Source organism: Falco punctatus (genome assembly GCF_963210335.1).
Source record: "Falco punctatus genome assembly, chromosome: 1".
NCBI lineage: Eukaryota > Metazoa > Chordata > Aves > Falconiformes > Falconidae > Falco > Falco punctatus.
In genome coordinates this window covers 51,092,151-51,115,138 of record NC_137580.1, presented here as the reverse complement: position 1 = coordinate 51,115,138, position 22,988 = coordinate 51,092,151, and the positions used below count along the sequence as shown (strand labels likewise).

Genomic DNA, 22,988 nt, shown 5'->3' with positions numbered 1-22,988 from the left:
ATATGAACTCCATCACACCAGTGTGCAGGCTTTCCACTATCACAAATACAGTTTATTGAAGTTTAAATAAAGAAACAAATCCATAGAGCCCTGCAGTTGCCAAACAAACTGGGCAATTATGTCTTATTTTCAAATGCATGAACTCCATCAGTCACGGAATCACTGTAACTCCATCCTTGGTATCAAAAATAAACAAAACTCAAAAAATACTGTTTCTGGAGTTTCTTGGTTGTTTCACTATCAAAAGTGGAAAGAAAAAACCCAAAAAACCCCAAACAACAAAAACCCACCTGGAAATAAAGTACTCTTTGAACAGCAGCAGAAGATTCACCTCCACTGTATCTTTTTCCTAACATGTCCAATGGCACATTAATGTAAAAAAAAACAATAAACAAACAAACAAACAACCCCCCCCAAAAAAAAAACAACACACAAAACCCAAACCGAAACAAAATAATAATAATTAAAAAACAAAACAAAAAAACCCCAAACACATCCAAAACAAAACCAAAACTTCTATCAATTTAGGCTGCTTCACCTCAAAGAAAAGTGTCCTACAGTACCTGGCTATACAAGTCACTATATTACTCTTCTAAAAACCTTGTAACCACAGAGGTTATAAAGCCCATCCCACTATGCTGCTCCTTTCCTCTGGGACCCTGAGACAGTTGCCAGCGCTGTTCTATGGACTCCTATGCCCCATGGTAATTAAAAGAGTGCTCAGGCAAAGCTACACTAGCAACAGTAACCTAGTGCACCCACAGAGCTCCAGAAATAACACAGATGTAACTGAAAAAAAAAAAAAAAAACCAACCAAAAAAAAAAAAAAAACCCAAAAAACCAAAACACAAACCCCAAACCCCAAAAAACAACTAAAGTTAAATCCTAAAGCTTCTCAGTTGAACTGATGTTATTTAGACCCAAGCAGGCTATAAAGGCTATTGGACTGGTCTGACAGATTGGTCACACAAGCTGTCTCAAAGATGGAGAAAGGCATACCATAGATTCTGTTCCAGACAAAAGGAATCACTGTCAGGAGAATACTCATTAGAAAACACACACAGACACCAGCCAGTCAGTCAGAGTACCTCAAAAATTAAGGAAGCTGGAATGTGAGTGTTAAGTCTTCAACCTGTGCACCAAGTTCCTGTTTATTAGAACAAAACAGGAATCTTTCTATACCTTCTAGTCTGAGCTTATCTGACCATTTTCATGAAACCTAATTCTCACCAGTTACTTCCTTTTTCACTTTGTCAAAGGAAGTGGGACACAGCTGGAAACAGATCCAACTCCAACAGCCAAAAGCGTTAATTCACTGTGTTAATGCTAATTTTACATCTAACAAATCTTAGAAAAGCAGAGCCAAAGATTTAAGTCAGTAATCTTTTCTGCGTGGTTCGTTAGGACAGATACACCCATAATTTCATCTACTCTTATATATAGGTTATCATATGTATGATATAAAAATCTTGCAGAATACAGATATACACTTGCACAGTACATGTCTATATATAAAGCAACTCATCTTAGACTGCCTTTATAGCCCATGGAGAGAAATGGGCAATTTCAGAACAAGACTCATACGGCCTATTTAGATATCTACTTCCAGAGGAGAACAGTCACCACTTAATGTTACTTTGTCCAGAGTGAGATGTCTAAATCTCACCTCTGTTAATTCTACCATTTTCATCTGGGTTCCTGAGATAGGCTGCAAAAACAGAGGATGAAGATGGTACAATCTCAACAGCTCATCTGAGTAAGGAACCCATTCTACATAGATTATTTAAATAATAAGCTGCTGGAAAACTGTGGGAAACACAGCTTCCTTTGAGGATTTTGATCCTCACAAGACCACACAGGTGACCTGGATAGAAACTAGCCTATATGCCAGGATTGGATTTTTAGAAGCTATCATCAACAGTGTTTAAACTCCAAGTCAACACGGCATATACATGTAAATAGCCTACAGTTTTATACCATGGCAGGTAATAGGACACAACAAATATATTACTGATTACTTCTCTTCCTTAAGGAATTAACTTATTTAAAAACTATAGTTATATAGGAATTAGTATAGTATATATAGTCCAAGTAGTATAGTATATATAATCCCATTCACTCTTCTCACACAGCTTTCTCTCTCTTTTTCACTTGTTTTTGTTTTATAGTCCTCTTTTCCTCTAAGGAGATAGCATCAAATAAAATTCAAATAGCTAATTCCATATGCACACCAAAGAGCTAATAGACAAGGGGTGGAATAACTAGCGGGAGTTATGTCTGCTACTGATGAATTTGTTCTTTCTGGTGTATCTATCATCATAAATAAGAAGCAAACCTCTACTAACTCGGCTGCTCATATGCATTTAATTCTTGCAGTAATCTCTGCAAATTTCCCCAATTATAGTACTCTTACCACACGAAGAATGGCAGTGCCACAGATTTTTTTAATGGTATCATGCACATTTTCTCCAACCCTCATGATGTTCAACTCTTGCTTTGGCAAGATGGAAAAGAAAAAGAAACCACAAAAACAACAGCTTGCTCAAGAGAACACAGGTAGAAGGAAAGGTTACAGAGTCTAGTTCCACTGAAGTTCTATTAACAGAGAACATTTTTAAGACATAAATGAATAATTATGGAACTTTTCAGTCTACGGAAATTATCATCACTAGTTATCAACTCCTAAAAAATTAAATTAACTAGTTTTGTTTCATTAGGAACATTAAGAACAAAAGATCTTAGGCAATTAATTTAAAATCAGATAAGGGCTAATAATTAGAGAGGACTTTAAAATTAAAGTATTAGTTACATATATATATTTTAAATTTTATGCCCTGTTTTTAAACTTGATCTCAACACACAAACTTCCAGGTATACTACACCAAGAAAGAATAGGTCAGGGTTACTGTAAATATATCTGGCAGCTATCAGCCTTATGTTACATAACAGAAAAATGCATGCAAGATTTATTGTTACTTCTGATTTTTTCTTTTCTCATATGTAAAAGACACATAATTATTAGAAGCATAAGAAATTACTGCTGAAACGGAGAACTCCAAAGGATAGATTTTTCAGAACACAGGTATTATAGAACGCAGAGCAATAAAAAAGCACCACCTGGAGGTCATCAGGAATATGCTCTGCAGAACACACTGACAAGCACCCATTTATGACAGAATAATCTTAAACTACCATATAGGTGATAATCATCTCTCTACTTCCACTTTTTCCCTCTTACCCCATTGTCCTCCCCTCATATGCTCCAGGCTCCTAATGATCAACTTCACAAAAAACATTATTCAGCAAAATTACTTTAAGCATGTGTTACAATAAACAAACACTGAAGGTATACTCTGAAGCAAAACTTTTCTGTTTCTACAGTCTCATTTTTCTCTTGTACTTTGCATTCCAGAGCAAAATAGTTACTAGAGAAAAATAGATACTATTCATATATCACATATATAAATCTTTCAGTAATATCCCTAGCGTGGGTTAAAGTTTTAAATTGCAATTAAGCAGTAACTTAGTACTAGTAGTTTAAGGGGTGTATTTTCTTTTAGAAGGACTGTGTATTTGTCCTTTGAAAAGTTAGATGTTTCAAGTCATTACATCATTTAGGACTCAAGCTACTTGAATATTTAGGCAACAATGGCTGAAAGGTTTATTTAAAACAAAACTCAAAACAGTACAACTTGTGTGCTGTACAGAACTTGCAGCTCCTGAATTATCCTAAGAAAAAGTTATTAAGCACTCACCAGAAAAAAAACAGAATTATATGACACTTTAGCACTAATGTAAATGGTGCTTTAATTTCAGGTAGCGTTTGGTACACATGTTGTCCACAACAACAGAGATGCACGTAAACCTGAAGATATGCTCACCTTTGGAGGCTTCAGACTTTTCCTCTTCTGTTTTTTAGACCGCAATAACCGTTCTCTTTCCTAGAATAAAGAGAATGTTTTACTATGGGTTCATTTTAAAACATAATTAGATATGTCTAACACAAAGAAATACCATTAATTTTTTTTAAGGCCTATGGTAAAGCTAACACAAAGACATCTTTATCCTTTTGAATAACACCATGTTGATATAACATCACACTGCACTGCAGCTTTTTCCCTTCAGCAAACAAACCTTCAGCCACATACTTCACACACTTGATGGGAAGTTGGCAAGAAAAGGCTTTGTTAAGTACTGGGCACAGATTTATGACAGTTCTTTTGACACTTTTACCAAGAAGCTCACTATGGAAACAGAATTCACATTCTCATTCCAGTGTTTAACCATCCTGAAGAAGGAGGTCGGTAGGCAAAAACAAGTCCAGTTGAGTAACTACAAGTCATCGTATCAGGCATACTCTAATACACGAGCATGCATATGTTGTTACATATGTGTTACATTCAGTGTTACATATGACTGAGCCTTGTAGTGCAAAAGTCTCAGATCCAAAGGCACTCTCAATCTGTGCCAACTTAGTGTCTTTTTTCTACCGTGAAACAAGATCACAATTAACTATGTCGTAACAGGAGGTGGTTATAAATGGAAAAATGCAGCATTTATGGACATTTAAATCCAAGAATGCTGCCTTAAATTCCAAAGAAGAGGAGGAAAAGAAAGTAAAAATTGCAAAGCAGCAAGCAAAAATAAACCCCAACACCACAGGAGGCAGGTGATCTGTCTCCTCTTTTGCCTGTTTCTCTCCTTAGCATCTTTGCTTGCAGCACCTCTATTTTTAAAAGAATATCAGCAGTTCCAAGTGCTTTCTAGCAGTGATTGCTCACTGCATGGTATTATTCTATTCAGTTATTTGCTTCACTTTCAGTTCAGAAACTGGACAAACAGGAAGCTCCCAGTGGAAATGACAATAAAATTATTTATCTTTATCAGCACATTGTTCCAGGAATGAAATTTTGGAAAATGCAAAATAATGCAGAAATGCACAACAACTTATATAGTACCTTTAATACATGTGGTTTTCAAAAAAAAGAAAAAGTAATGACTGCCAAGGTAGAATGGAGCAGGTATTTCATGCAGCAGAAAAATATATTACATTAAACTAAAGCTGAAACTATGCAGTTGAATTTTATAGAGTTGGAGAAGATTGCTATCTCTTCAGTACCTGATTAAGGCACACTCCCTGCTTTAACCTGGGTCTCCTGCCTCCCAAGCAGATATCCAAGCAGTTGGACTTTCACTTCAGTGCAAAATGAACAAATGTTTCCAAAGTCCCTTACTCCTTCCTGTTTCTAATCTTGTTTGTAAGAAGACTGCTTAATTTACTACCTCAATAATACATCAAGCTACAAGAACAGTAATAATGCCAATTAAAAAACACCATTTGCTGCCTTATTAGCATCTTTTGCAATCATCAGAGTTTAGCTCAACAGCTTCCCTTTTAAGAATTGACCAGAGCACTGCTGTTGTGGGAGAACTCAAGTTGATATGGCTTTAATTGCAAAGATAGCCTACAAGCAACACTATTCATCAATTCAGACAATCCCATTGCCTAGGACTATTGTTCTTATTTCTGTGTATCGTACTGGTCTCAGCTGGAGTTAAACTGATGACTTCTGTATTAATCAGGTATTTGACACGTGGGTCATTCTTGATAATTATGACATATCTGTATTCTGTAGAGGTGTGGTTTGAGCCAGAAAAGACAGCTAAAAAGCATAATGGAAGTGCAGAATCCCTCTGCGTTCATATCAAAGGCAAAGCATCAACTAGTTTGTACTGCCAACCAAAGCAAAATCTTAGTTAACAATTTAACTTATTTCTGCAAGTGAAATAATACCTTTAAATAGGAAAAAAAGCAAAAATGAAACCATATTTTAAAATATTTATTTATTTTACTTTCACACTAAACACAAGTTAATACTATTTTACCAAAGTCAGGATACAATGTATTTCCTCAGATAACTGGCTGAGACAGTAGAAAGAGAATCCTTTCATACCCACTTTATACTGAAATATAAATGAGGTCATATCTGCCACATACTGGGAATTTAATATTATGTCACAGTCCCTGACTGTACAGTTGTATTTGGAAAGTAAAGCAGCATTGCTCTGTGAATCAGACTCTACATCATAGTGTCTGAGTAACATCCTACTGCTTGTAACACTGTGACCCTGCAGAATGCACGCAGACATCAATCTTTGGCAGTGATTGCAGAGAGAAATCCTGGGTCAAATCTCAGAGTAACTGCCAAGAATAGAGACAATGTTCCAGACAGAGCGGTAACACATCTTGGTTTATCTTTTGGATCTTATATTTTTATTTTCAATGTTTTATCCAACTGTTTAATTTGCTATTTAGATAGAGTGATCTTAAATTCACGTTATCATCTTGTAGCAGTCAGTAGTGCCATTTGACATGCTTTGAGTCTGCCTGAATTCCAGATGCTGCTCCAGAAGGGCAGGGGTCTCTCAGAGGCGATATGTCATTTCTGCCAGCACCAGAAGGGTGTATCATAAATTGCACGAAATAGCACTAGACACCTTTAACACAACTCAAAATTGGGTCCTGATCAAACAGTACAAACATCTATGAGCATTATCGTAAGTAGTTGTCACAGAGTGTAGCAGCTGTGCAATTCTAACCTTAAACTATGCTACTACTTTTGGTTAGATGAACTGTGCATATTTCTCTCCACTTGTTATAAGGACAGCTAGTGTGGCCAGCTCAGTTAGAGATACTTGGTTAGATTAAATGAATGCCGTTCAGCATGTTCCTTTTTTTTAGAGAACTTCTAGATCAGGAGAGTGGTTGGGTTTGCACCAGGGTCTACATCCAACAAGTTTCAGTCATTAAGTTTTGAAACATGTCTTTTCCTTAAGTCCCTCAGTTGTTGACAGCCAGTTTTGTAAGGTGGATGGACTGATGCACTTCTTTTCACAAGCAGCTCATAGTAGGTAAGTATTTTGTAATACAGAGATTTATACACATTTCAAAGAAATTAATTCACTACCTGAGAAATAACAAAACCGTTTGATACTGAAGAACTATTTCTGCATCACTACTACAACTGGCGTTAAAATACCGCTCTCAAATCTTTAGTTTGCTTATAGATGTGTGTGCATGCACGTGTGTATACCAGTCATAAACATTACCACTGTGAGATCATCAATAACATGCTGCTGTTCTTTAACTTGTAGTCTAAGGAATTCAATTTCTTGTTCCTCTCGTGTGCTGCTGAGATCATTCAAAGATGTGTGCCTCTTCAGGACTGGTTGTGCAGATAACTTCTCTTTCTACAAAAATAGAAGTAATTTTTTTTAAAAAATGAAAGAATATTTTAAAGAGTCTTGCTGTAACAGGAGGAAAATTTTCATGTGTGATGTAGTAATCAAGAATCATTGGACTCATCAGTAAATACTCCACTGCAATATAAGGCCTCTTTCAACAACAAAAAATATTACACATCTATATGCCTCAGTCTTAATATCTCACATAAGATATTTTAAAACAGAATCAAAGAACACAGTCTGGGACAAAATTAGCAGAGAAGTGGCCTCAGTGATCTAGCCTAGTAGGGTCTTTGGCACATGTACTCAAATTCAGTTTTGACTTCTAATCATAAAAGCAGTATTTATTAAAGCTGATTTTTAGTCATGTATTTTATAGCTTCTAAAACCATTTTACCTATCTGTAATCCTTTCCATTAATCAATGTGAATTGATACAAAACAAAGCACACGCAACTCTGAATTTAGCATATGAATATTCAGCTGCATTGGCTGAGTTTGACAGTTATACCATCCCACTATTGAGACTCCAAAATATCTGTGTTAGAGAAAAAGCCTCACGAGCACTTTCACCCCAAAGTAACTGTGTGCAATGTGTTCTTACAACCTGATGTCAGAGATGATTACTTACCAGTTCTACATTTTCCCTTGATAGATTTTTTATTTTCTCTTCCATTCTCTGGATACATTGCAACATATCATCATTTTTTTTGCTCATCCTTTTATTTTTTTCTACCAAAGGCTTCAGCTGACTTTCTGTCTCCCGAGAACGTTTCAACTGCAAATGGCAAAGGAATAAAGTTATCTGTGCTTTAGTTTACAGCTGCAGGAAAGAAGATACATGAGTGTTTTCACTTGCCTTCTTTCTTCATTCAGAAAGTTTATTTCTTTTGTTAAGTGGCATCTGATACTGATAAAGGCTACTGCTGAACTAAGAACTACTGGACTCTAAACAAGACATGGCATTTCTGTACAGCCTACAAAAACACCACATCTGGTCACTGGATTTTGCTCTTGGAAAACACTCAGATGATCTTTAAAACCGATTTCTTGATAAACTAATCTCATTGTATATAAGCTTCTTCCTCTGATCAACTAGGTCTCTGGGGTAGTTGTTTTCACCAATGTAGCTATCCCTTAGTAGAAGTAAACTCTTCCTTCTGTACTTTAAAAAACCCTAGACCCAATGTTGTAATTAGAGTAATGAGAATGTCAGCCAGAGGGCACAGATTCAATCTCAGCATTCTGCTGACACTTTCAAGCTGCTCAATTTTGGTCCTGTGGTTTTATGATGTTAGGCAATTATGTGAAGGAAATTACTGCCTTTTCTTGCATTTGTGTGTATTCACCATTTCACTCTTTTTATTTCATTAATCCTTGACCTGTTTTGTTTGAAAAAAATCTATTTTTTCCAATCAAATTATTTTAAAATTTCCTGAGTTTTAACTAGAAATGAAAAAAATAATCCTTCTCCTGAGATAATTTCACTGAGTATTTGGGTTTTTGTTTCATTCTCAGGAGAAAATTATTTTTCACAGTGCTTAATCACATGACCTTACTGATATTACTGGGTTTATGTAATATTGCCTCAAAATACGATAAAACCTTTTCTCCGTATCTTTTCAAAAACATCTATCTTATGCCCCTATGCCAAGCATCATGCAGAGCACCTGACTGAGTCATACATGCCCTCCATCTAGGGACACTGAAGGATGGGTGTTGCAGTAATTCAGCATTCTCCCGGGATGTTCTGAATGGCTTATGTCCACAGAAAGTTTTGCCAGGCTGAATTATCTTGTCTTTCTATAACACAATCTTGAAAAAGGACAAAATGTTCTTGAGAGGTCAGAGCAGGGATAAGCAACTATACCAGGAATGGCGGGGGACACCCCACCCCCACCCCCCCAAACAACCAACATTAGTAGCCAGGCAAAGTAGGAAAAATGGTGAATTATACCCAGACTAAAACACATGTTCTTCTTACTCCAGAAACTGAAATTGTTAATGAGGAATCAATTTCTGTCATATGAAAGGACAGTTTAGACTATACAACTGTTTAAAGAGGAAAAGTGTAAAGAAAACAAGATGATTATGTTCTTAATTCATCCAATTTTAGTCTAGCATTGTTCAATTGACCTCACTAATCTAGATGCAGCCAAGGTGTTGAACAAGAAAATTTCAAAAATTAGCTCTTCTGATAATCACTGAGATGTCATAACTAAATTAAGTCCTTTCATCATAAAGCAAAGCCTTCATACCTCATCAAGAAGAGCTGTCAGACAAAGCAAGGAGGAAGGTGTCAGTGCTTCACTCATCTATAGGACTAACATGTGGCAAGAGCACTCTCCCTTTCTGCCCTCACCACACATAATAGCATTATTTTGGAACCAGCTATATAGGCTGCATGAGGGAAAAAATTCCATCTGATTAGAACGAAAAAATATTTTCTACTACCACTAGAATTGGGGCATGAGAAGACGTGTAAAAATTCCTGTCATTGAAACTCACCTCCCATTGCAGTTAATGAAAGCTTTACCATTAACCTCCAGACAAGCAATTAAATACCAATTCAGGGTAATAAAATTCATTCTTAAAATTTGTGTCGCACCCTTTCTTTTGTAAGTTACTATTACTCCCATAGGATAATTTCACCTCCTGAAGAGACTTCCTTTTAGAAATGACAGATTTTTCATCACTAGCACAATAAGTGCTGGGTTTTTAACTCCTCACAAACATAAGCATGTCACAAAAACAATGTCAAATTTGAAAAAGATTAATCCAGTAATTTAAGTGTATAGATTATGCATGTTTTACACAACATCATTACGCAGTGCTACAGGCAAGCTACCAGTCAATTTGGTAATGATGACCCCAAAATAAACTTAGAAATTTTGTTTTTCTGGAACAACAGAGATGCCATCCATGTCTTTTGTGGTCACAATGTGAATTTCTATAGAAATCTCTGCTATATTTAGCTATAATTGATTGAAACCAACCAGTGCTAATTTCTAAATTATTTATAACACTGACTTCCCGACATTAAATCTTTTACCATAAAGATCCCCTCCCAGTCACCATCTGTGTTATTACTAATTAATTTACCAGTTCATTTCTTTCATCTGCTAAGAGAGTGTTTCTGTCTTCCAGCTTCCTTATTACAGCATTAAGTTCAGCGATTTTTAACTGAAATCTCCGCACATCTCGTTCATCCAAATGCTGCTCCTTTATATGAAAAACATATAGATATATAAAATTACCTATCAAAAAATATTTTACTATCCTTAATTTAATATCATGGTTTAGCAAGTGGATTGTGTAAATTTAAAATAGACTTGTAGATCAATGTCTGGAAACCTTATTTTAATTAACTGAAAAACTAAACAATAGCATCCTGTGGAAATCCTAAATGATATATTACAAGAAAAACTTCCACTTGTGAAATGTATTTAAAGGTTTAACAATTAAAAAAAAAAGCAGCTAGATATATAAAATTTGATGTATTATTGGTTATTTCTCACCAGATTTCTTACTATGAGCTAAAAAAAATTCTGGTGCATAGAACACAGACTAAAATCCCACGGGCCAGTTTTTGAGTAGTATCTATTTGTCATTGGTTAAAATAATTACTAAAGTTATGAAATAGCTAAGAAAATAATGGGGTTCACAGGGGAAGCTCACAATGTAAATTCTGAAATTTCTATATCCATATATTTTTCCATATTCTTTGAAATTCCAGAGGCCCAAGGAGTTTCTAAATCATCAGTGACACAGCACTGTGCAGTGCAGGGCCATTTACCAGTAATTAGTCCTTCTAGTATTTTAGAAGTAACCCGAAAACCAATGTGAACACCCAGGCAGCAATTATCCTGTGACGAATATTTGAAGAAAACACAACTTTCTTACCGGGCTTCCCATCAGTTCAGTGATATCCCCCACTCCCACAGGAAGCTCTCTCTTAGGGCTACTGTGGTATCGTTCTGCCTCCTTCACTTGGACAAGCTGTTCATCCAAAGCTTCTTTCTGAAGGAGCAGTTTCTGTGTATGGCCTGCCTGGACACCAAGGTCCTTCTCCAGAGCCAGAATCACCCTGTCTTTGCCTTTTATCTCATCCATCTGAAAAGAAAGCAAGCAGGAAGGTAGTTCGGTAACATCTCCAAGTCTTCATAGCATCCATACCCACAAACTTGCAAAAACCAAGTTCTGCCTCTTTCAGAATTATACCAGCACCCAAATCGTGGTTGCTAAAAAGTATATATTCTCTGCTGAAGCCTTTTCCTCTCCCCTTAAAAAAGTTTCAACTTTCACTCGATCATGAGTTTGCTTGGTGCAGTCTCAACTCAAGAGACAAACAAAACCAGATGCAAATGTACACTGAAACAGAATACTCAATTCATGGGAGGTTACACACTTCTATAAGCAGAAGAAAAATCTCCTTTCAGTGTTTCAGAGAAGAAACAGGGCTAGCACAAGACAAGACAAACACATCCTTTAAACCTCACCTGGGCTTTGTTTTAAAGCTTGAGCCATACACATTTGCCCCATGTTGACTCCCTCTTTATTAGTGAAAATCACATGGTGAATCTCTTCACAGACATTTAAAGATTAGTAGCATATGCATGCACACACATTTAAACTTAAAATATTAAACATACCTATGTATTTTATGTGCCCTTGTTATAAGATTCAAATGAGGACTAGTCTTTCTATAGAAGGGAAAAAAGCAAATGCACAAAGGGCATTAGAATAAAGGGTAGGAAGAAATAGTTCTTAAACACCCTCTATGGTTACTGAACTGTGTTGTACACACATCTCCATACCAAATAAAGCATACTGCTAGCAGTGATCTACTGCAGCTCTCATAGGATTTGTCCCTTGCAGCATCAGTGTTAAATTCACTTTGGTATTATTCCAAATGCCAGAGGAAGTGACAATCTGCAGCAGTTACTATAGAAACAGATTTCTTCACAAGAATGCTAACCATTAACAATATATTTATTGGAACTATGCTGCATCTGCTTCAGTTTACTGAATTGTTTTCTTTGCCAACATAAACCCATGGAGTTTTGGAAATAAGATTATTATAACCTCGTTTTAAAAAATAAAATAAAATCATGTACACATCCATAGAAGTCCTTTACGTGAAGTTACACCCAAAAAAAAAAAAAAAGAAACATTAGAAGGAAATGTTAGAAGCAACTTATAGTTCAGTTTGTTTGAGTGATGTACAGGAATAATACCATCAGACTACTCAATCAGACACACTCCAGGATTCTTGCCTTACTCCTTTCACAGTCTACAAAGCATGTGAAATTATTTTGCATATAGATCCTGAGCGGCAAGAGATAGCCTAGCTGAACCAAGTCAGTCACAATTGAAGTTAAAAAAAGTCAGATTTGAAGTGAGTAACCTAGTCTAGGCTACTTCTAATTTCCAACTGGAACTGATGAAGATTGGTTTTGATGGAGATTTCTTTCCTGATTTGGGAAGGTCACTGGGTCTCAATTCTTCATCCAGTAAATGGGTGTAATACTTCCCAGTATGTTAATTCTGATTTGTGTGACTTTTAAGTATGCCAAAAAAGACTTGCAAGGAAAAGAATAGAGTCTTCATTAATGGAAGAATTTGCAACATGCAAGGTTTCAGAGGGACTGTGCAGCAATGACAAAAATTAAGCAGCTGCCTCACACACCGAATGCTATCTGTCAGGCACGCTGATCTACCAGGGACCCCTTGGGAGGAAAAAATGTCATGTAACTAAATACCATGGACAGTTTCGCTTTCAATTACACAGGCGTTTACACTGAACACTGATGTAATTGAGGTAGGAATGTGTCCACGCAAGGCATACATTTAACAAGGAAGAACCAAGGTTACATAGGCAGCCTTGATTTTAGTTACCCAATTAGCAGCACATTTCATACTCTTCATATTGCCACAACTTAAACGGTAAGTGGAATGACATAGGTGTTTAAGTTAGAAGAAAATGAAAGCAACAATCCTTGTGCAGACTACTACTTGTTGAATCACTGCAGAATAGATCGTTTGGAACCGATGTAACCAGTGAAAACATGCCTATGTCACTCTTCACACATATTTCCATAGATCAAAGCATGCGAGCTCACACACAGTAGAAAGAAATGTCAGGAAAGAGCATGGCTTTGGCATGGGGGTTATGGGAAGGCAGGGACGGAGGCAGAATTTCCCTCTGTTCTTCCTACTAATGTTTCTTCTACCATAAAACCTAAATGTGGTGAAACTTTCAGAAAAAAAAAATATCACAAGTTTCAGTCAAATAGAAAAATCTTTGAGAAACCGATAAAAATTGTAAATAGCAATATAATAGCAATGGCTGCACATCCTTTTTTATTTTCAGCTTATATTTTGAGTTACAGGTAGGCACTAGAAAATCTTTTACTGATGTTAACATATGCATGTGTGCACACACACAAATGCATAGAGCACTGCAACAGCAGGGTTTTTTTATAAGAACAAACCAGAAGAAAGAGGATTTCTAAGCAACTAGCTTGTTACAGACTGATAAGACTGCAGCAGTAATGTCTCTACTTTAAGTTCTGTTTCAGAAGCCTGGGGCACAATACAATTCTCCTTTCCTCAAGGGTACAGTTGCACCTTTGATTTCTCCAGTGTAACTGCATCAACCCACTCAATGCCTCAGTTTTCTTAAATTTACCCCAACGCCAGACCCAAAGATTTACCATCTCTCTTCAGACTTGCACACTACAGAGTGAACTTGCTCATCATCCCTGCCTGCTTTCTTAAGAGGGTACAAATTGCTCCATAGAGAGGAAAAAAAGAGAAAGAGAAGTATTTTACAGGGATGTAACATCCCTCAGTTCCATGTGGGAGAGATAGCAGGTCAGGGGGCAGGCAAGCAAAGAGAAGGTACAAGACTAGAAAAAGGAGAGATGTGATTTAGGTTTAAACTGAACATAAGCTGACAGAGAAGAAAGGTCAACCACTCCCAAAAGACTTAGCGTAGCTTAGTTTTATATATTCTAATAGCCGTAAAAGCTCACTCAAAGTCTCCGCACCAGTTCTGTACCACTGGAGGACTACTCTTTTCTCGAATTCTTGCCGCATTTAGTTACATGAAGAAAAAAGAAGTTGGCAGCATAAAGGAAGACAGCCTTATGGAATTACACCATGTATCACAGTCTTTATTTTAGTGGGGAGAGGATTATCATCCATTAGGTAAATGAAAATCAAAATGGATTGATCTGCGTTCCCTGCTGTTTGCTATTTTGATCAAATACATGTGCAGAAACAACACTATCATAGCCAAGACTGTCTAGGAATCCACATGGTCTGAAAGAGAAGGATTATTTTTTTTTTTTTTTAACCAAGTGACAGAGTTGGGAAGAAAGCTTTCCGGTACAGAAGCCCTTCAGCAGATTAAGAAGCTGTATGCTTAAAAGCTTGTCAACTTTTCCACCTATGTAACCTTGCTTTTCCCATAAATATTTTGCTCTCACTTTCTATGATATGTAAACATATATGTGTTTATAGGTACATAACACAGTGTACATGTATGTGTATACATGCACACTCACATACTGAGATATCTTCCAATTGTCATTTATGACTCCTGTAGACAAGCTGAACACCATTTAAACAGATCTTGAAATAACAATTAGTGGTCCCCTCACGACCTCTCAAGTTTAAAGGTTTAACCCTTTATTCTATGCCTACAAAATTAATTCCTCAAACAGCATCCAGAATCTGTTACTTTACCATGCATAGCATTCCTTTCTTTTCCATGCTTTTTAACATCTGTTTTACATAACTAGGGAGGTATCCCAAAACTACTCATCACTTACATATATAAAATAGTTGCAATCTTTAATTCTCTTCTCTCCCAGGTGCAATTTTGTTACATCGAAAGACTTTGCTATCAGCTCTATAATCCATACACAGAAGTAGAATTTTACCTGAGTTCTTACATCATGCCTTAGTCATTGCAACATTCTCTTTTCTGACCTTAAATGCAGTCCTACCTGCTCACCATCCAATGTGAATGCTGCTGTTCACGATGCTCTTTTCACAAAACACAACAAAAATCAGTCTCACTGTTGATGTTCACAGCTTAACTGGAGTCCATTCACCCCTTATCTAATATCAGGATGCTATGTCCCCTCCCCAATACTGGCTTGTCATATATGCAGTCAAACATTTTCATGTTTTTTCCCATGCCACTCTTCCTACTTGAAGGGACACTCCACACATGTCTATTTAGTTACCTGACTGGCCTTCCTCAAATTCCTCTTATATCTCTCCTTTTCCATGACACCTCAAAATATAAAAGGAAATGATGGAAAAACTGTAAATACTTAAAGGAAATTACGCTGCTGAGATCACAGTCTATTGTCTAATCATCAGACAGGAAATCTAAACTAATCCCTGAGATTAGTTTAATAAATTAATATATAAGATAAAGCAAATCCCTGTGAACCTAAGACATAGGATGCACATGACAGAAATGCAGGATTTTTTCTATTGGAAGCAATGCAGGTATGTCAAGGCCAGTGCTGAGCTGAAGCTAATAAACCTGTATGGATCGGTTCTCACCTGATGATTCAAGACCTGATTCTGAGCAAGAAGATGCCTTTTCCTTGTGCTCCTCAGCTCCTCGTGGTCCAAGGAGCATGGTGCAGGGCCTGCCATGCCAGGTGCCAATGAGAGGTTTCTGCATCTGTGGCACAACATAGCTCAGACAAGCAACACATGGGAACTGAAACCTGATGGCACTAATTTCCTACCGCTGCTTTCATGTATTTCTCCCTGTACTACTATTCATTTGAGACATCTCACTAAGATATAAATGGTAGAGACCATCTTTTCTTCCAACATATTTAGCACAATGAGATTCCAATATATGCATTGGGCTTACAAGTATTACGTTAAATCAGATATATTCTCCCAGAAATCCTTTCCAACTGGCTGCTTTGATGTCAGATTTGTTCTTAGTTTAACACAAATTTACCCACTTCACACAGCTACGCAATACAACAAGGTCACATGAACTCTTTTACATTCTGTTTTGCACGGATTATTCAAGCGTTTTAGAATAGCCACATTTTTCTTTATGCAATTAAGCATGGTACAATTCAGTACAAAATTCTGTGATAGGAAGGCAGTGGGGCAACCTGAGGTTAGAACACATTTTCAGTTACATGCTTTGAGAAGAAAAGTAGCAGAAATACCCTCTGAAAGAGGATTTTAGAGAAAATAAGATTATCCACAAGCAGCTGCGGAGGGAAATTACCAAGAAATCACCTTGGATAGCTTAAATAACTCTGGAGCTCTTAGTTAAAATTACAGCTTTCTAAAGTATAATTTCTTAATTAATGGGTTTTGTGCTGTCAAATGTTAGGTGCTGAACCCAGCAATTACCTGCATTATATCAAAGAGCCAGCATTTATAGCCCGCGTCAAAATAAAACAGTTTCCTAAGAACAGGTATCTAAATACCTCCCCTAACGGCGAAGAAAAACAAGTGGAAATAGTGTTTTAATAATATTTATCAAACATGAAAGAGAACCAAGCCAGCCATCGGAAAAAGTATCCCCTGCCAATTATCCCACACTTCAATAGCTACAGTAAAAGAAAGTCTGAGACCTCTGGGGGAACTTTAGCCTCTCACAAAGTTGAAAGAGAAATTCCCAGGGAATTAAAAGCTAAATCTGTCAAGGCAGAGACATACTCAGTTTTCAAAGTGGAAAAAGCCAGCTGCTGCATTGCTAAATGTAAGACCTTCTCTTTACCCATCCTTACCAAAGTTATCTCCTAGCCAACTGCAGAACAAAATTCTGCACTCCTTTTCTCCAGAAGAAATTGAATTAATCTTTATACTAAATGCTTGACACTGAAAATAGGGATATCATGACAGGATTGCCAGTTAGCAAGAAAACAAAAAGGAGATGCTACTCAAATGAACAGTTAAAGATAGAACTAAATCGAATTAGCACCTTTTAGATTTATAAAGGGACACTAAGACCTAACAACAATATTCCAAGCTGAAAGCCCACTTGGAGGGGGGAAATAAATATTCCTGCATTGTACATAGCATTCTCTACACCAGACATGGCCCCCTATTTAAATAAATGTTTGCTTCTAATTTAAGAACCTTAGGGGAAGAGGGCGAAAAGATGCTAGTCATCCAGTGGAGAAGCAAGGGTCATAGACATGGGTAGACAGGACTAATTCTTAATTTCACGTGTAATTTTTCTAACCCAGTAGTCAACATTTTCTTCCAATAGCTTTTCCCACATTTATTTTTTTTTAAGTGTGTAAATCCCATAGGTAAGGCATATATTAAAAGTTTTGATAAATTACACAAGAAACACCATATGGGTAGAAAATTTCAGAACTTACTGATAGGAGGCTTCTCCCATCTTTCTCAAAAGCACCTTGAATTATTATAGCTGACTACAACCTCTACTACTAGATCTCCCTCCTGTTACCTGTTCCAAGTGTTCATTGACAGAGCTATAATGAACAAGTAATCAAAAAGACAGAAAATGTACAAAGACTAAGCAATATAAACTTAAGGAGATTTTTGTCCAGGTGCTACAATACATTTATCTTCTGTGGGTTTTTAATACTGTTCCATATTTTATAAAGAGATATAAAAGATTTGTGACCTACCAACCATAATGGAGACCTTAAAAAATACTGAGAATAAACACAAAATGCTGAGCCTGCACTATCAAAAGGTTTCATTAGACCTACTTGATTCAGAAAAAAAGATGGCCCAGGTGGAATGCTCCCCTATTAGCTCCTGAGAGGACAAGCATAAAACTTTAGAGGATGCAGTCCTAAAATGCTGGAGGTAGTAGAAGGGTCTTTGAAGGAGATTAGCTCAGTCTTGGAATGCAGCTCAAACATGCATCTCAAACAGATGGCAAAATCCAGAGATGCAGCCTACAATTTGATATCAGCAGCTGTGTGTGAAATACAAGCAGGTTTGAGTGCCTGATAAGAAGCATGCTATAGCAGGCTCTGCCCAACCATGCATGACTGCATACACTTGGATGATTCACAACTCAGCTTTCCAGTCTCAACATTCAAGATTTTGGTTAGGAGTCAAAACTCATGTGTATGTGACACTGCACAAGTGAAGTGAGAAAAGCCAGGCTCCATCATTCTCGGGGCAGCAGGGGATCACAAAGTGCCCCTGCCAACAGCCAGCTGTCCCTCTGCACCAGAATTTTCAGGAGACAAAAGGTCTCTGCATTACTCTCCATGCTGAATATTACCTAAAGATATGCATTTTGCAAAATCCTAGTAATGGCAATGCAGGAGGAAATGAATGTTATTAGAAAATAGTGCCCCTGCTGCAAAGGATGTAATTTGGGGGGTGGTTGGAGCATTAAACTTTTGCTTCTACTATTTTTCATGTTTTACTGAAAAATAATTGCTGAATCTCTTGGAAGGTGAAGTATTTTATTTGGTCCTGTAATTTTTATTCCTTAAAAGCTGAAGGCAATAACACATGTTAACAATTTCATCAACTGCCTGGATGAAGAAAAGGAATGCACCATCCCTAAATTTGTGGATGATACCAAATTTGAGGGAGCTTTTACTACACTAGAAGACAACACCACCATTTAGAGTCACTCCAACACTTTGGAGAAATGAGCCCAAAACCCCTCTTAAAGTTTGCCTAAGACAGATACAACATCCTACCCCTTGGAGGGTTTCAATTCCTGCAACAGAAATGGCTGGATGCCAATTGAAGTTGGCAGTTCTGCAAGGGGAAGAAAGAAAAAAGGAAAGAAAAAAGGAAAAACCTTGGTGTCCTGGAGGGAAAGTTGGATATGGGTAGTGGTGAGAGCCTGCAGTGACTGAAGTTAAATTGACACTGGGCGAAATCAGCAAGAGAGTAGCCAGAAGGATAGAGAAGTGATTTAGTCTTTTATTAAGCATTTGTGAAACCACTCGAGGAGCAGCGCAACCACTTCTGGGCTTCCCAGCACAAAAAAAGGTATTGAAAACCTGGAGAAAGGCCAGTAAAACCACTATGGGGCTGCAGCACACGGCATTCAAGAAATGGGTGAGGATGCTAGGCTTGCTCAGCCAGCCAAAGAGAAGACTGCGAGATGCATTACAATTGCAAATACCCATTCAGCTACCTAAAGGGGGATACAGGGACGAACGATGCAGATGTTTCTCAGAGATGCCCAGCAAAAGGACAAAGGTAACAATCAAAAGTTACAGAAAGAGGAAGAAAAATTTCACAGTGACTAGGCACTGGGGCACGTTGTCACAGAGACTGTGGATCTCCATCTCTGAAGATTTTCAAATTGGACTGGAGGAGGCCTAAAGCAACCCGATCCAACTTTCAAGGCAGCCCTGCTTTAAGCAGGATAGTGGATCAGATGACCTCGAGAAGACCGTCACCATCTAAATTTCTCTGTGATTGTATGACACTGCAGTTCACATATGGAATACCAATGCCAAATAACATGCTAAGAACTTAATAGGCAGACAAACACATTAAGAGTTGTGCAAGGTTAGAAAATACTAACTTGTGAAGGACTTGACTTGAAATTTGGGTTTGTCCTGAACCGGAACAATCTAATTTCTTAATTCTGAAAAGATGTTACCCTCAGTCTTTCAGAAGCCTTCACCTGACCATAAGATACAGCGTTACACACAGACACGAAACTGAAATCATAATATTTTTAAGAAATCATTACATAAATGGTACATAAACTTATTCCACAAGAGTGCTTTTGCCTTGAACAGAACCTTCAATGAAACTGCCATGATTTTTACTTTCAAAAACTGCTTAATCTATTAGTTTGAATTACATTCTTCCAGGTATTGCATGACATGTATTTGGCAAACACCAAACAGAAGAAGGATTCCACATTAGAAGGAGTTTTTAATTTATGCAACCAGATAATTCAGACTAAGGAGGCTAAGGACACTTCAACAGGGCATCTATCTTCATAAATCATGGCTGATCAGGAACTTCTGAAATCACTTCCAAAACCAACTTTTTTTACTTTGATTCTGTTAACAGCAAAAGGAATTTTTTTTCCTGCAAGTATGAAAACTGAAGTACCATCACATTACTCTTTAGAGGCATATAACCTTTTTTTTTATGAGGTTATTTGAGAATGCAGTTGAAAGAAAGAAATTTAATTCATCTGGCATACTGTGTGCCCTCTTAAACATGGATCTTATCGCACACCTAGTAAGTTCAGTGGAATCTTTTACACTGATTTTGTGGTTAAGGAAGCAGCCTAGATCTCAGAAGGAAACCAGACATAATGCTTAGAATGATGCCATTAAAACAGAATCCTGTTGACCTTAGGTATGCACGTGCTTGTCTATGCAGTCCTCAGCTGCATGTACCCTGCAGGGTTGTTTATACTGAGGGTTTTTGAGTGAAAAAGTAAAATTATGGGTTTGTATGGTTTTTTGTTTTCTGTTTTCTTTTTTTTTCTTTTTTTTTTTTTTAAAAAAAACCTGATCCATAAAAACAGGCTTTAACATTTTTCCTTCATGCAGATTATTTTTCAGTTTGCTATTTCTATTTTTTTTTCTTATTTGCTGGCTTATAATGATATTTCTGGTTTTAAGTATTTGAATTTGTATCAGCATAGTTTTCCTGCTACATTGACAAAACAATCCAGCTGTTCAGACTCAACTACTCAGAGCATATTGGCTGAAAAAGTAAAGTAATAGCTGTTCTTGCTTTCTTGCCTTATTCTCAAAATTATCTCTTTACTTTGAAGACATTGTTTCATTTGTTTCTCCAGTTTGTTACTAGGTATTTTTACTCCAGTTTCTTAGCTGCCAGCACATTGTGCTGATGCATATATGTAACAGGAATAAAATTTCTTTCAGGTTATGTGTATGGAAAATCTGTATCAACAAGCATTCGTTAAATTAATGAAAACATTTAAATCACTGTTATATTAAGTCAATTACAGGAACTGACAAATTCCAATATAATTTCATACTGCACAGATTTAAAAATGTGGAGGGTTTTTTTGTTTTTTTTGCTAAATAGCTATTTTACTTTCCCTTTAGGCACTAGGATCTTCCCCATTCAGTCTCTTTTGTATTGAGGCTTATTGGGTATTTTTCATAGCTCAATTCAAAACAGTGAAGCCAATCTCAAAACTGACTAATAATATTTATAAAATACTGAATTTGTACAATAGAAGCATGGCTGTTTACATACTCAATGTAATTGTATACATATATTCATAGACAATGGATTTTGCTTTTTTGCTTTCTCACTATTTTTTTTTTTTTTTTTATGACAAGCCAAAAAGTACAAGATTTTACTCAAATTAGTCACGGGTATTACAATCAATGGTAAAAAAACTGATTTTTCTTTCTTTTTTTTTTTTTTTCTTTTAGCTGCCATATCTATATGAAATACATTTTCAGAACTAACCTGTGATGTAAAATGCATAATAAATCAGCCAAGCCTGACAAGACAATCAGACACTGCATCCTGAATTACTCTCTCTGAATTTGAATTACAGGATGGCCAGCCCATTTAGGCCATTAATACCAAAGACACTGATTTCTTAATAGTGCTATAAAACACAACACACATACAAAAAAAGGACATTAATTGAAGCTCAGCTATGGAACTATGCTAATATACATAACACTGCCTGCCACATCCTTGCCATTTCATCCCACAAGGGTAGGAAGCAAACCAACCGAGCACCCCCGATCCGCAGCTAATATGGTTAATCTGAAATTGAAGGCAACCATCCCTTGCCCTAATTAAAATACGGGGGAGACAAGGGAGGGAAATATCCTGATGATCTGATTCTATAATCCCACTTGCTCTCCCAGAGGAAGACAGCAGCATCTAGGAACTATGCAGTATTTTTTACCTCGGCCCAGATATAAAGAGTGACTAAATGGCTACAAATTCCTAGAAGAAACACTTCTCTCTTTCATAAAAGCAAAGCATACAATTTAATAAAAAAAAAAAATACATTCATTATATGAAAGCAGTTGAGACACTACAAGACAAAACCAGGCTCCTCGTATTTTTCCCCTGTATTTCTTCAGAGCGAGGCGAGTTGTGGGGAAGGTATGAACATTTCCAGTGAAAGCCCGTGAGACTGATAGCAGGCTTCCTCTGGTGCTGGGAATAGGAAACAAGTTATCTACACACTCCTCCAAATCAGTCACCTTTTTAGATGTACTGAGTTACAAAGGCCCAGTAAGGCTCCAATTAAAATTCTGACTGACTTGAGAGGGGTTTTTTGTGCCAGACAGAAAACCCTGAGTGCCCTCCTCCATTGCCTTCACACTGCAGTAGGCTGAAACCTTCTACTCTTGAAAGAGAAGAGTTAAGTGTTCCCTTCACAATACCACTCAAAATACAGTGTACGTGTGTGTACTGGGGCAATTCAGGATGACAGAATTTGGGGTGCACTGCTATGTGCCTCACCTCACCATGTCTTGCTAAGGTACCCTTCGAGAGGGCTAAATTTATTTAGAAACTGTTCTCTAGAAAAACACATGCCACAATGTTGCAAGCTTCTCTCCTCTTTAAAAATTACCTATACTTCATAGTGAGGATTTTAAAAAGCTGTGTTTATAATATGGAACAAAATACGGAAGAAACTATGCTTACAGAAACATCACGTTGTCAATCTTTGCAGTGGTCTTTAATTAATCAAGGAAATTATACCCCTGAGACTTAATCAATGTCCAATTTATTTAAAGCATAAATATT

General features: G+C 36.9%; 1 protein-coding gene across 19 annotated transcripts in view; it reads right to left on the bottom strand.

The window, feature by feature from the left end:
• Window positions 1-22,988, bottom strand: part of JAKMIP1 (janus kinase and microtubule interacting protein 1) — a 180,396-nt gene that overhangs the window by 52,399 nt on the left and 105,009 nt on the right. For 18 of the 19 annotated variants that reach the window (XM_080373440.1, XM_080373438.1, XM_080373442.1 and 15 more), the window contains 5 exons: window positions 11,148-11,357; window positions 10,347-10,466; window positions 7,876-8,022; window positions 7,111-7,251; window positions 3,882-3,941 (listed from right to left, as the gene is read on the bottom strand). In XM_080373440.1, the coding sequence (XP_080229566.1) occupies window positions 3,882-3,941; window positions 7,111-7,251; window positions 7,876-8,022; window positions 10,347-10,466; window positions 11,148-11,357 (678 nt within the window). Of the gene's footprint in view, window positions 1-3,881; window positions 3,942-7,110; window positions 7,252-7,875; window positions 8,023-10,346; window positions 10,467-11,147; window positions 11,358-15,830; window positions 15,955-22,988 lie in introns of all 19 variants that reach the window. The other variant, XM_080373435.1, reaches the window with a different exon arrangement.